The 15154-nt window shown below is 44.7% G+C and overlaps 1 protein-coding gene across 1 annotated transcript in view; it reads left to right on the forward strand.

Annotated features, from left to right (window-relative positions):
- col7a1 (collagen, type VII, alpha 1) overlaps positions 1-15154 on the forward strand; it is a 366380-nt gene that overhangs the window by 257692 nt on the left and 93534 nt on the right. Inside the window, exons 78-85 of the mRNA XM_063068334.1 lie at positions 769-888; positions 3239-3439; positions 4033-4068; positions 4951-4995; positions 7033-7101; positions 8930-8974; positions 11070-11141; positions 13554-13598. Of these exons, the coding sequence (XP_062924404.1) occupies positions 769-888; positions 3239-3439; positions 4033-4068; positions 4951-4995; positions 7033-7101; positions 8930-8974; positions 11070-11141; positions 13554-13598 (633 nt within the window). The remainder of the gene's footprint in view (positions 1-768; positions 889-3238; positions 3440-4032; positions 4069-4950; positions 4996-7032; positions 7102-8929; positions 8975-11069; positions 11142-13553; positions 13599-15154) is intronic.

Here is a 15154-nt window from a genome sequence, read left to right on the forward strand (position 1 = left end):
TGCCGGAAAAAGGCTAGTAACATCATGAAGGATCCTATCCTCCCTGCACATGGACTGGAGGAGGCTGCATAGTGTCCACACCCAGGACCATGAGACTCAAAACTAGTAAGCAAATTTGGGCTCTGTAGCTAAGGAGGGATGTGCTGGCCCTGGAGGAGATCCAATAGAGGTTTTCAAGAATGATCCCAGGGATGAAAGGGTTAACATATGAAGAATCTTTGATGGCTCTGCACCTGAACTCCATAGTGAGGGAGGTGGGGGAATCTCACTGAAACTTACTGGATACCAAAAGGCCGAGAAAGGTGATCCATTAGCAGGAGAGTATGTGATCTGAGGAGTCAGCTTCAGATGAGCGGGACATCCGTTTAGAACTGGGATGAGGAGAAATTTCTTGAACTAGAGGGTGGTGCATCTATGCAATTAGTTGCAACAGAGGGTTGTGGAAGACAAGTTAATTGGTATTTTAAAGGCAGAGATTGATAGGTTCTTGATTGGTAAGAGGATTTAAGGGTATGGGGAGAAGGTAGGAAAATGGGGTTTGAAAAAATCAGCAATGATTTAAAAATGAAGGAGACTTGATGGACCAAATGGCTTAATTCTGCCCTATAACTTGTGTTTTTATATTATTGATGACTCCTGTTTGTGAGGTTTCTGATGGGCAATCAGTATACTGGATAATTGACATTCTACAGTGTGTAAATGCTGAAGGAAATGTTTGTAGAACCACTGATACTTCGATAACTTTTGGATTTCTTTACAATTCGTCAGATTTCACTCCTGAAGGAAGTGCTGGAGAGCCAGGTAGATGAGCGCCACAGGCCGACGGAGGAAAGGAGTCCGAGGGGGGAGAAAGGAGACAAGGGAGAAAGAGGCCAGAAAGGAAGTGAGGTAATGTGCCGCTTTATCAGACTGGTGGTCCACAAACAAGAAGCTTAAGCTTCAGAATGTATCGGTCCTTACACCAAACTTGGGCTGCATTGTAGTTATGGTTCCGTGTTTATCCAATTTATTTGTGTTCCTTCCCCATTAAAGAGGGGTTGTGCTGGTGGTGCAGTGTTGTCCACGCCCGGACTTCAGAACAAGAGTCCCGGGTTCGAATCTGGCCAGCTCCTTGTACGCTTTCCACCCATGCTGGGTTGAGCGTCGAGCTAGCAACTCGACCTCGTAAAACAGACAAATACTAAAGAAATGGCAAGGTTACTGCCCAATGCAAGGTGTTGGGAGGAACTTTACTTTCCCATTAAAGATAAATTATTTTTATTGCAAAAGTGCATTTACCGATAATGGCATTTCTTCAGTTGTGAATGACTTTATTAATGGTGAAGAAACAATTAAAGTTGGGAAAGAAATGTTAACCTTGCCACCAATGCCCACAATTAATATTACAGTTATGCTGAATATTTGCTTTATACTTTGTGAATGCTTTCAGTGGTGTTCTCCAGCACCTAATATAGCCACATTTAATATGGACCACTGCATACATTGCTGGGGTGTGGTACATAGAACATAGAAATTTATAGCACATTACAAGCCCTTCAGTCCACAATGCTGTGCCTACCAATTTTATTTATTATTATTTTATGGAGATACAACATGAAATAGCCTCTTCCAGCCCTTCGAGCCATGCAACCCAGCAACTCCCGAGTTAACCCTCGCCTAATTTACAATTTACAATGGCCAATTCCCCAACCAACTGGTACGTCTTTGGACTATGGGCGAAAAAAACCAGAGCACCTGGAGGAAACTCGCACGGTCACAGAGAGAACGTACAAAACTCCTTACTGGTAGTGGCAGGAATTGAACCCAGATCACCTGTACGATATGCTAGCCATTGTGCCACCATGCCATCCACAAGTGTCCATCTGCAGTAATATCTATTTCAGGAATACCAGCTGCACAAATAGAACTTCATCTGCTGCTGTACATGCAATAGAGTAGTGGTAGAGAGCTAGTGCAGACATCAAGAGGCCAAATGGCACTCTCCATTTGGAAACATTTGGCAATTGTCCATGAGTTTCACTGAGGTGAATTGAATGAAATTTTAGGAGAATTTTAGAATCATTAGGCAGTGAAAGAGGCCACTCATCTCCCTGAATCCAAGGCAAGTCTTTGAATAGCATGCACTCAGACCCTCATCCTACTCATTCTCAGCAGAGTCATGGAAAAATACAGCACAGAAACAGGCCCTTCAGCCCATCTAGTCTGTGCCAACTGTTTAAACTGCCAACTCCCATCGACCAACACTGGAATCATAGCTCTCCATATCCTTTACCATCCATGTGCCTATCCAAACTTTTCTTAAATTGAGCTTGCATGCACCACTTGTGCTGGCAGCTCATTCCACACTCTCACCACCCTCTGAGTGAAGAAGTTTCCCTTCATGTACCACTTAAACTTTTCACCTTTCACCTTTAACCCATGACTCATGGTTGTAGTCCCACCCAACCTGTGGAAAAAGCCTGCTTGCATTTACCCGATCTATACCCCTCATAATTTTGTATATCTCTATCAAATCTCCCCTCAGTCTTCTACGTTTAAGAATTAAAGTCCTAACAATTCAATCTTTCCATAGGTGCTGCCTGGCTTGCTGAGTTACTCCAGAATTTTGTGTATGTTGCTTTGGATTTCCAGCATCTGCAGATTTTTTTGGTGTGTGAGTTCTAGGATGTGCCCTGGAATGGCCATTGGTGGGACCTGGTCTTCCTGAGAAGCCATCATCGTGAGCACCCAGTGTAATTCCATCACACAAACTGCCAGCATCTCACCTCATTCCTTGCCATTTCCAGTTCGTCCTTGGTCTGACATGGTGGAGAGCAGTGAGGTAGTTCAAATCACCCACACTCGATGCCAGAGGGAAGGAAAGCTTCACCCGACCCTTCCTGCTTATGGATATGATAAGACAAACTCCAACAAGGACCAGAGTCATTTTGTTCTAAGTAAGCTGAATAATGTGAACGAGAGTTTGAACTGGAGTTCCTTTCTTTTCCTTTCAAAAGCAATATAGCATGAAATTGACCAATGGAGGGAGAGTCAGTCCAGATGAAAGGTCATGACCTAACTGTCCAATTCCCTCCATAGATGGTGCCTGAGCCAACAGCTCCTTTAGCATTTTGTGTGTTGATCTTAAATTGACAAATATTAGACTTCCTCTAAGCAAGACATATGTTAATCAGAGGGAAAACTGATGCCATATAGTAATTGATCAAAAGGTTCTAATCCTTTCACTTTCCTTTTGCAGGGAATGACTGGGTTTCCAGGAGAAAAAGGAAGCAAAGGAAGCCAAGGTTCTCCCGGACCTGAGGGTCCTCCTGGCCGCGCAGTGTTTGAGCGAGGGCCAGAGGGCCCTCCGGGTCTGTCCGGAGAACCCGGAAAGCCCGGAATCCCAGGATTGCCAGGTCGGGCTGGAGAGAAAGGGGAGCCTGCATCGCCAGGAGAGAAGGTTAGTGAGGAAGCCAAAGATGCTTTCCCTCGGCCCGTTCTCTCCCTTCTCTGTGGGTCTGCTCTTCCTGAATCACCAAGGAAAGCAATGTAGACGTTCCAGATGCAGCCTGAAAGTGTTAACGTGCTTCCAGTGTGATGCACTATCAATTACTCCAAAAGACTGGAAGTAGAGTAAATACTGAAGGGCTCTTATTAACAGTAAAATGGATCCACGTCCATGCTGTATGTTTGTCCTGGGCTGAGGGAGGAGCAGTGACACAATCACCTCTATTCAGGGCTCTGTGGGAGGAGCCACAGGAGCAGTCAGCAGCTGGGCATGTCCAGTCATGTCCAGACAGGTAACTCAGTTACAACCTATCTACATGGTTTACCATACAGTGCCAACATAGTATGCCCACAATGCACTACCTTAACCAATACATCTTTGGGACATTGGACAAGACCTGAGCATGCTGTCACAGGTGAACGTACAGATTCCTTACAGACAGCGGTGGGAATTGTACTGGGAATCACTGGCACTGTAAAATGTTATGCTAGCTGCTTGGTAGTAATATCTTGTCTAAAAGTAATCTATTTTTCTCTTGGTTACAGGGGAACAAAGGGGATAAAGGTGACCGAGGAGAGCCAGTAAGTACTGAAGTTCCGCAGGAATGTTAGTGTTCCCCAGTATTTAGAGTGAGTTGGAGGATGTCAGACCTTGCCACAGTTATATGTTCTCTGTCACATATTGAAATTAAAGGCATCCGTTAGTCTTGGGAGACCATGGATCTGCGCCTGGAAAGTCTTCACTCTCCAGGGCGCAGGCCTGGGCAAGGTTGTATGGAAGACCAGCAGTTACCCATGCTGCAGGTCTCCCCTCTCCATGACACCAATGCTGTCCAAGGGAAGGGCATTAGGACCCATACAGCTTGGCACCAGTGTCGTCGCAGAGCAATGTGTGATTAGGTGCCTTGCTCAAGGACACAACACGTTCCCTCGGCTGGGGCTCGAACTCACGACCTTCAGGTAACTAGTCCAATGCCTTAACCACTTGGCCACATGCCCACACATATTGAAATATGCCCAGTTATTTTACACAGGAGAGGTGGGACCAGAAACTGGGAGCAAGAGGTGTTAGCTAACCGAAAATATAAGGTGAAGGAGGTAAGGATTTTGGCGATGGAGACAGCAGTGGAAAAGGGAAGATATCCAGAAATAGAATTCAAGAGAGCTTCACATTGATGGGCCAAATGGCCTACATCTTATGGTCTTATCTGGTGCTGAATTTTCTCAACTTGACCAGCACACGGGGACCTTTCTTCACCCAACTGAAGTATCTTTGACTCTGTGTGATTGAGCAAAGTAGGTTGTAGTGTCAGTAACCTCCTTGAAGTCCCTCCGAATCATTATCCATGTTGACTTCAAACTTAGAGTCTAGCTGAAACTGTATTTAGATCAGCTTGCGTGAGGACAAGCTTGTTTCAGCGTATGTTTTCTTCTCATTATTAATGATTTCTACTCCCATTCCAGGGGCGAGATGGTCTTCCAGGTGAAAGAGGTCTTCCCGGGCCCATGGTAATTATCGTAACCATTTAATTTATCTAACTAAATGAAATATTTCTCTTCACGCTATTACTTGTTAGTCAATTAGGACCTTAACATTAATGACTTCCACTGATCTTTGTTGCGGTTAGAGTGACAGTGTTTGAACATCACCCTCTGAAAAGGCTCTGTATATTTACACAACACAATTGGGAAATATTTTCTGCTAGTGGTCCATACACATCCATAGGTCCCTCAAAGTTGCCATACAAGTTGATAGGGTTGTCAAGAAGGCATATGGTGTGTTGGCCCACATTAGTTGGGGGTTTAAGTTCAAGAACCATGAGGTAATGTTGCACGAACTCAGCAGGCGAAGCAGCATCTATGGAAAAGAGTACTGTCGATGTTTCGGACTGCTGAAAGGTCTCAGCCCGAAATGTCGACTGTACTCTTTTCCATAGATGCTGCTTGGCCTGCTGAGTTCCTCCAGCATTTTGTGCATGTTGCTCTGGATTTCCAGCATCTGCAGACTTTCTCTTGTAGGTAATGTTGCATCTCCAGTCACCTCATTTATAGGAAGGATATGGAAGCTTTAGAGAGAGTGCAAGGAGATTTACCAGGATGCTGTGTGGATTGGAGAGCATGTCTTATGAGATCAGGTTGAGGGAGCAAGAGCTTTTCTCTTTAGAGTGAAGGAGCATGAGGGATGACTTGATAGAGGTGTATCAGATAAGAGGCATAGATCATGTGGACCGCCAGAAACTTCTTCCTAGGGTGGAAATGGCTGATACAAGGGGAAATAATTATAAAATGATCAGAGGAACGTATAGAGGAGATATCACAGATAGTTTTTTTTACACAGAGTGGTGCATGTATGGAACACCCTGCCAGAGTTGTGGTAGGGGCAGAAACAGTCGGCACATGTAAGAGACTCTTAGGTAGGCATGTAGAGTGTTAGAAAAATGGAGGGCGATGAGGGAGGGAAGGGTTAGGTTGATCTCGAGAGCAGGTTAAAAGGTCAACACGACATCAAGGCTGAAATGCTTGTACTGTGCTGTAATGTTCTACTTTCTGCTGGTGAGGAAAGGTGAAAATGGATTCCTTTCTGCAGACCACACAGCATTTTGACAACAGAAAGGAAGAGAGGATGCTCTTTCGCACCATCAGTCCTGTGATATCTCTCTGATATTGGAGCAGATCATTGGGATTGGAAATTGGTTTATTATTGTCACACGTACTGAGGTACAGTGAAAGACTTGTATTGCGTGCCGTTCACACAGATCAAATCATTACGTATTGAGGAAGAACAAGGTAAACCAATAACAATGCAGGATAAAGTGTTACAGCCACAGAGAAAGTGCAGTGCAGGTAAACAATAAAGTGCCAGATCATAACGAGCAAGAGTGTGAGGTCAAGAGGCCATCTTATCATAGTAAAGATCCACTTAACACTCTTGTCATGGAAGGGTAGAAGCTTTCATGACAAGACTGTTTTGAGTCACTGCTTTGACCCTGGTGGTGCGTGCTTTCAGGCTTTTGTATCTTCTGCCCACTAGGAGAGGGGAGAAGAGAAAATGTCCTGGATGGGTAGTGTTTTTGATTATGTCGGCTGCTATACTGAGGCAGCGAGAAGTATAGACGAAGTCCATCGAGGGAAGGCTGACTTCAGAGCCACTGAGCTACATCCACAGCTCTGCAGTTTCTTGCAATCACGTGTAGAGCAGTTGCTGTACCAAGCTGTTATAGGATGAGCTCTATAGTGCACCAATGCAAAATGGTAAGGGTTGACAGAGACATGCCAAATTTCTTCATAATTCTGAGGAAGAAGAGGCATTGGTGATCACGTTGCAGTCTTTGCAGAGTTTGGAACAGAGAAAAAGAAGTTCTCTGATGGGAAGGAAAGAGAATAAATGTGATGGATGTAATTGGTATCAATTGTCTTGGACAGAGCTGGTCTATTGGGCCACAAGGAGTCAATACTAGTTGGATCTCAAACAGATATCTTTTCAGTAAGGAAAAATGATAGATTATTTATGGATTGTTTAACCATTTTCTGTCATCCTATACTCAGGGTGTCAGGCCAGAACCAACTGCCGGACTTCCTGGAGAAAGAGGGCTTCCAGGGCCTCAGGGAGCAAAGGTCAGTATTGGTAAAGCAAGTGTCAGGGTTGGGAAGTTCAGAGCCCACCTTTGGCATGTTGGATAAGTTAATTTTCCCAGAAATAATCTGGTCTAAAGATATCTTTATGCTGTTGGCTTCACTTTCCTGACGACATACAAAAAACATGTGAAAGGTTGGTTATGGCTATGTTTGCAAGGCAACTCTGACACCTTTGAATTCTGGCCCTTGATTGGCTCAATGCAAGAGCCTTGTTGTTCAGTTTTCAGACAAACAAAGGCCAGTTTATGTAAAGCAAATTCAATGTAAAATGGCTCCCAAGATCTCGAGGCGGAGGAAATCAGGTTTAAGCAAAAGGAGCTAAAATATTTATTTAAGAAATATTAATTAGAAATGCATACTCTTCAAAAATTTGCAAAACTAAGAGAAGAGCAGTAATGAGAATGTGAGGTACTTACTGCCCATTACGCCACAGGTGTTTAGGGCAGCAATGAAGGTCCTCCATCTCTGGCGGTGTTCAGGGCTTCCTTCATCATGTCAGTAGCTTCCTCGCGGTTTTCACTAGTGTCAGTCATGCAAATCTTGAATGGAAATTCAGGAATACCATCACACTCAAAAGTAGAAGGGTTCTTTGTTGCTGTTTCCATAACAATTTTTTTTTCACCAGACAGAGTTTTTAGCCCTAAGCCGAACCCCTCAACCTGGAGGACCGGTGGATCACTCTTAGTCTGGCCTCTACCCTTTGACCTGTTTGGCATGGGTTATGCTACCAAGAGCCAAAGCATAAAGCCCTGACTCCAGCCAGCATAGCTCTGTCGGTCATTAAGTCATGTAAGCCTCCAAACCCAATGACCAGGTTGTGGTCCTCTTGGAGAGAGAATGTGAGGTACACACTGCAAAAGGCTCTTTCTGCTTCCAAACTAGCATTTGGATTACAAAGACATGGTTGACTTCACATTGGTCGTTAAGAGAAGCTAGACAGGTTGGGCTCAGCATACAGACTTTAGAAGTTACAAGGGAGACCTTATTCAAACATATGAGCTCCTAAGAGATCAGACATCATCTTGTAAGCCAATGAAATGATACTTGATCTTTGAAATATGCAATTATCTCCACCTTACATATATCTAATGATCCAGTGTCAACAACTCTCAGGAGACAGAATCCCAAAGGTTCCTTACCCTTTGAGGGAATAAGTTACTACCCAGCTCAGTTTTACTTGACTGTTCCTTTATTTTGTAGCTCCCCCTTTTTGTCCCGATGCAAAGTCACACCCCGAAACACCAACTATCCCTCTACATGCGTAAATGCTGTCTGATCTGCTGAGTCCCTCCAGCTGTTTGCTTTTTGCTCCAGATTCCAGCATCCGTGGTCTTACTTGTGCCTCCAGGATTCAAGGGAGGCTTCACAGAGCAGATGTTAAGATGTTTTCACTAGTGGGAGAGTTACAAACAAGGGGAGTGTAGCTCCAAAGTATTCTCTTCAAAGCCTTTACTCTCACTTCCTCTGCTGAAGAAGTCAGCTTGTGGTGTGGGGCATTTAACCTCACCCAAGTGGCCAATATCCATTGGCATCTCTGTGCCTTCTATAAAATAACAGAAGTCCACATAGACGTATCCAATCCAGTCTCTTATTCAACAGCCACGCACTTCTAGAACCAGTGGGCGAATAGCAATCAGGACAGAGACACAGAGAGATTATAGCTTTTCCAAAACCCCAGCCCCTTGATTGGAAAGTTGGGTTCATCACTATTCCCATCATGTTCCCAAAGAGTTCGTTCACTGAAATGTTCCTTCCATAAATTGACTTTGTAATGGAGGCCACTATTAACTTAGTTTCTCTTTTACAGGGCGAACAAGGACCAACAGGACCAATTGGACCCAAAGGAGATAAGGTCTGAGTGTAGTAAGTTCCTTATGGTCTACTACTGTTACACAAAGACCATGAAATAATGTGTTCAAACTGACAAATGCTCACTTGGTGTATTACGAGCAGTTTTGGGCCCCCTATCTAAGAAAGGATGTGTGACTTTGGAGTGGATTCAAAGGAGGTTCACGAAAATGATTCCAGAATCGAAAGGCTTATTATATAAGGAGCATCTGATGGCTCTTGGCGTCTACTCACTGGAATTCAGAAGAACCGGGGGGGGGGGGGTTCACTGAAACCTATCAAGTGTCGAAAGGCCTCAATAGAGAGGATGGTGGGGAAAATTCCACTTAGCATGGTGATGAGGAGGAATTTCTTTAGCCAGAGAGTGGTGAATTGAGGAATTCGTTGCCATGTGTGACTATGGAGGACAAGTCATTGGGTATATTTAAGGCAGAGGTTGATAGATTCTTGATTAGTCAGGGCATGAAGGGATATAGGGAGAAGGCAGGAGACTGGAGCCAAGAGGGAAAATGGATCGGCTATGATGAAATGGTGGAGCAGACCTGATGGGCCAAAATGGCCTAATTCTGCTCCTTTTTGTCTTATAGTCTTATGGTAAGCATTGGACCTGCTTGTCTATAATGACCAACTTTCCTAACAGAGCAAGACCAATTTGCCAGATTTCAGTCTCAAGTTTTCTTATCCACACTAACACCTTTTAAATGCTGTAATTGTACCCACATCTACCACTTCTCCCAGCAGTTTATTCCATCTACTCAGCAACCTCTGAAAGAAGTTACCTCTCAGGTCCCTATTCCTCTCTGGTCTAGTATAAAATCTCATGACAGTAGATGAGGATTTCAATGTGATTAATGGATGATGAGATGCACCCTAGGTTGTGCTGGGACACCTCATCAGTGATGTAACCTGGGGTCATCACATGTTTTGGGTCTTTCAACATCAGACACTGTCACCCAGATGACCCAGCCAGGGTTGATCAGGCCCTGGCTAGTGTCCAAACAGCATTGGTCCATGGGTCATTCCTCTTCATCCATAGCCATCTGGAGACTTGCTCAACAGCGTCTGTGATGGTCCTGAAGCCTCTTTTCTTTGCAGCCCCCTGAAATGCCAAGGAGAGACTAGGTTCTGCACTGCAAGCAGCCAGGAAAACCTCTACACCCCATCTCTATTGACTGGATTTGTGCCCTCAACCCCTGTCTCTGAGACTGCTCTACTAGATCCTGGTATTCAGCTTTCTTATATAGCAACATAGAAAACCTATAGCAAAATACAGGCCCTTCCACCCACAAAGCTGTGCCGAACATGTCCTTACCTTAGAAATTACCTAGGCTTACCCATAGCCCTCTATTTTTCTGAGCTCCATGTACCTGTCCAAGAGTCTCTTAAAAGGCCTTATCGTATTCTCCTCCAGCACTGTAGCTGGCAGCCCATTCCACGCACTCACCACTCAGCGTAAAAAAAAAACTTACCCCTGATATCTCCTCTGTACCTACTTCCAAGCACCTTAAAACTGTGCCCTCTTGTGTTAGCCATTTCAGCTCTGGGAAAAAGCCTCTGACTATCCACATGATCAATGCCTCACATCATCTTATACACTGCTATCAGGTCACCTCTCATCCTCCGTTACACCAAGGAAAAAGGGCTGAGTACACTCAACCTATTCTCATAAGGCATGCTCCCCAATCCAGGCAACATCCTTACAATTGAATGCCTTCTCAATCCGGTCTTCCAGAGCCCCTATCATTTCTACCATGACCATCTTTGAGTATATCTGGGGGAAAAAATTTTGCCATTGTTCTGACTACCAAATATTGTGGGGAAAAAAACAGATCTTTTGAACCAGTGTAACGAGGAAAAGTTAGCTCAGTTGACTTGTAAGTTGCCTGTGGAATATCCCATCAAACCAAGAAGTTCAAGGGAAATAAAGACAGACGATAAATACTGGCTCCGCTAGGAACCTCCTCGGGATGGTTTCAGAAATGATTGGTAATGCACACTGTACAGAAGATTTTTGAATGTTCTTGGCTAATGAGTGGAGGCGTTGTAATCAAAAAATCACTGTTGCAACTGTGTCAATAAAATTGTGCTTTTAATTGTAGGGTGACGCTGGAGCCAAAGGAGACAGAGGCGAAAGGGGTGAAATGGGTGTGAAAGGCAGGGACGGCATTCCAGTGAGTATTCACTGACGTAAGCAAGAATAAATCATGAAGTTATTACCGCGATACCATTATTCCTCTGATCATTATAATGAGAGAATGTGTTTCATTTCCATGCAAAATGCTGGCGGAACTCAGCCTCTCAGGCAGAATCTATGGAAGAAGATCAGCAGCTGACGATTACGGCCGAGTCAGCCCTAAATGCTGGCTGCTTACTTCTCATCCACAGACGCTGCCTGACCTGCTGAGTTCCTCCAGCACTTTCTGTGTGTGAGGTGCTGCTCAAGCATTTGCAGAGTCACTTGTGTCTACACTTTCATTTCCAGCAAGTGTGATTTCTATTCAGTAATGGCAGTTTCATTACAATGTGATTGACTGTGCATGCAGTGATTTTTGTATTGCAATCTTTCCCTGCCTCATCTATTGTAATTCAAACAATGCTGAGAGCCTGACAATTGACTGCCGTTATCTGTCAGACTACCGTGCCACTTGACTAAGGTGTGGTTTGTACAGGAAATGTTGGAAACGCTCAGTGACTCAGGTAGCATCTGAGAAAAAGGAGAAAAAAAATAATGGTTCAACTCTGGGAGCCTTTGGCAGAACAGAGAAAGAGCAAAAAATGAATTAGTTTCCAATAGGGGAAAGGTGAAGTACACGGTCCCACGGTCCTGTTGAACAAATCACCCTAAAATTGTGCCCTCTTGAATTGGCCATGTCCACCCTGGGGAAAAAAGTAGCTGGCTGTCCGCTCCATCCATGTCTCTTATCATCTTCTACACCTCTATCAATTCACCATTCGTCCTCCTTCAGTCCAAAGAGAAAACCCCGAGCTTCCTCAACCTATCCTCATAAAACTTCTTCTCCAATCCAAGCAGCATCCTGGTAAGTCTCCTCCACACACTCTCCACTCTAAATCTTCCGCATTCCCTTCCTATAATAAGATGATCAGAATTGAACACAGTGTTCCAAGAGTCTTATGGAGCTGCAACATTGCCTAACCCAGTGGTTCCCAACCTTTTTTATGCCATGGACCAATACCATTAAGCAAGGGGTCTATGGACCCCAGGCTGGAAACCCCTGCCCTAACGGTTCTTTAACTCAATCCCATGACTAATGAAGGCCAATACAACTTAACTTGCTTAACCACCCAAAATTAAAGAATCAATAGATACATGCTGGGAAAATGAAGTTCAGATTGACCACAATCTTAATGTATGTTTGATGCAAGAGAACCTGCAGGTGCTGGAAGTCTTGAGCAACACACACAAAGTACAGGAGAAACTCAGCAAGTCAGGCAGCATCTCTGAAGGGGAATAAACAGTCGACATTTCAGGTCTTCATCAGAACTGAAAAGGAAGGGAACAGGAGCCAGAATAAGATGGTGGGGTAGGTGAAGAGTAAAAGCTGACTGGTGATAGGTGAGGGGAAGGACTGCCGACTGTTTATTCCCCTCCATAGATGCTGCCATGATCTCTTTGTCAAAGAGAACTTGACAAAGGGATCATAGCAAGGATCCAGAAAGCCAGCCAGGCACTTGGGAAACTCCGTGTCAAAGTTCTGGAGCACAAGAGCATTCAGCTTTCACCCAAGCTCAAGGTGTACAAGGCTGTGGTCCTCACCTCTCTCCTGTCCGGCTGCGAAACCTGGACCCTGTACCGCAGGCACATCAAACAGCTGGAGCAGTTTCACATGCACTCTCTGCGGTCGATCATGAGGATTCAATGGCAGGACTGAATCACCAACCAGGAAGTCCTTGACAGAGCCAACAGCACAAGCATTGAGGCAAGGATCCTCCAGGCCCAGCTACACTGGACTGGCCATGTAATCCGCATGGGTGAAACAAGAATCCCCAGGCAGCTGCTCTACGGTGAGCTTGAGCATGGCAGTCGTAATCGGGGCTGCCCCAAAAAAAAGTTTCAAAGACAATCTGAAATCGTACATCAAATGGGCAGACCTCCGGCCTCGACAGCTTGAGGTTTCCGCAGCCGACAGGGCTGCGTGGCGCACCCTGACCAGAAAAGCTGCATCTGACTTTGAGGATGACCGAAATCAGCGCCTTGCAGCAGCACGAGACCGACGCCACAAAGCTGTGTATGCACCTGTTCTAACAACCGCCACTCCACGTCCAACCTGCAACCGCATGTGTGCTTCGGTCTGCGGCCTCCGAGGCCACCTCCGTATCTACAGACAACTGCACAATGTTTAGTCTTCCTCGGACCCCGAGAGACAACCACCACCAGATGCTGCCTGATGCGCTGAATTCCTCCGGCATTTTGTGTATACTAGTGAACATTAGACTTGCTTCCTTTGTTTTCTTATATGGTATTGCAGCAGCTGTAGTGCTGACTCCTGACCGGACTTGCGAAGGGAAGGGCTGGGAAACTTGGCCAGCTGACTGATTCTCACTGCCCCCATCTTGCCTTGCAGGGGAACCCAGGGGAACAGGGACCTCCAGGATTAGAAGGAAAACCAGTAAGTAACTCTCATAGTGAGTGGGAAAGTCACATTATTTATGAACTTGTGGGGCTGAAATTGTGCGCTGCATATGTTTTATTCACAGCACTGGTTCATCTTGAGATTCCTTAGTCAATGTTTTAGCAAAGATGAGAACATTTAAGTCAGCCCCTCTCATTACCCTTGTTAAAACAGAAGTTAACTTTCACACCAACAGCTACACTGTCTCTCCGGCAACATTTCGTCCTGCAGCTGGGTATCATTGGACTCCAAAGCAATTCAATGCAATTCCTTTCTCCAGACCAGGGATAGATTTATACTGACGCCTACCTCAAAATTGGACACACTTGCACCAATTTTTTATTGTTTAAAATGGGCATGAATGTTTTGTGCAAGTTTTAACCCGATTGCAACTATTTCTAGTTGGGACTTTGGGCAGGTACTGTTGGGAATGATGCACTTAAAGCCAGTGTTATTTCCCCAGCACTGTTTGTGCAGGTGATGGTGTTATCAACATGAGCACCACTCACTTCTTCGTTACTAATGAAGCTGATGTGAAAATGTGCATTGTTTTGATATAAATTCAGAGAGATGAAATATCAAAAACTTCTTCACTTAGTATCCTCGTCACCTGAAAGGCCACAGACTCCCGGCTCCTGTGGAGGGCCAGCTTGCTGAGTAAGCCTGGTTCATATCAAGGGAATGTCACATTTATACACTCAAAGAAAACCGACAGTATATCCCAGTGCAGTCTAGCCAGCAATCAGCAGCACCTTCATTGTACTGCTGATGGTTACAAGAGCGGCAACAGTAAAATCTGCTCCAATTGGCTGAAGTTGTCCCTTGCACACTGGCGCTGAACAGATTCTCCTCTCTAGCCAACAGGGTGACTATTGATGGGTTTGATAATCAATTTGTGTTGATATGTGAACTATGTATTAGACTGCTAATTTCATGTAGACCCTTCTGCAGATAATTACAGTCATACATTTTGTTTTACTGTTTTGATGACATAAAGTTGTTTACAATAAGTGGCTCGGCAGAGGCCACTTATTTCCGCTTCTTTCAATCCAACAAGACCCATCTGGATTCGTGTTCTGTGTTCTCAACGCTTGTTTGATAGCTGTGTGTCTTTTGTTACATGTTCTCCATGTGTAAAACCTCATCCTGTCCTGTTAACTCCCCAGCATAATTCAGGCCTGTCATTCAGTGATGTTACCATGTTGATGGCTTAAGGAGCCAATATCACCTGTGATTGTTAAATAATGAAAGATAATCTTGGTATGATTTCAAATTGTTTGGTGATTAAGTTGAGAATTCATGAGTCAAGTGGATTAATTCAGCAGTGAAAGATTTGCTTTAACAGATGTGAAGCTATTTAATCGTGGTCTGGTGATAAAGCCACAGGTTGTATGGTCTGGATTTCCCTCTATCCTCATTTTGAATATTCTCGTGCCCTTTCTCTCTGTTCCAAAGTTTCCTTAAGCTGCCTCTCTTGGACTCTCATTTTCACAGCACCATAGCACGGGAACAGGCCCTTCGGCCCACCTAGTCCATGCCAAACTATTACTCTG

This window comes from Mobula hypostoma, chromosome 15 (assembly GCF_963921235.1).
Source record: "Mobula hypostoma chromosome 15, sMobHyp1.1, whole genome shotgun sequence".
In the NCBI taxonomy this organism is placed as follows: Eukaryota; Metazoa; Chordata; class Chondrichthyes; order Myliobatiformes; family Myliobatidae; genus Mobula; species Mobula hypostoma.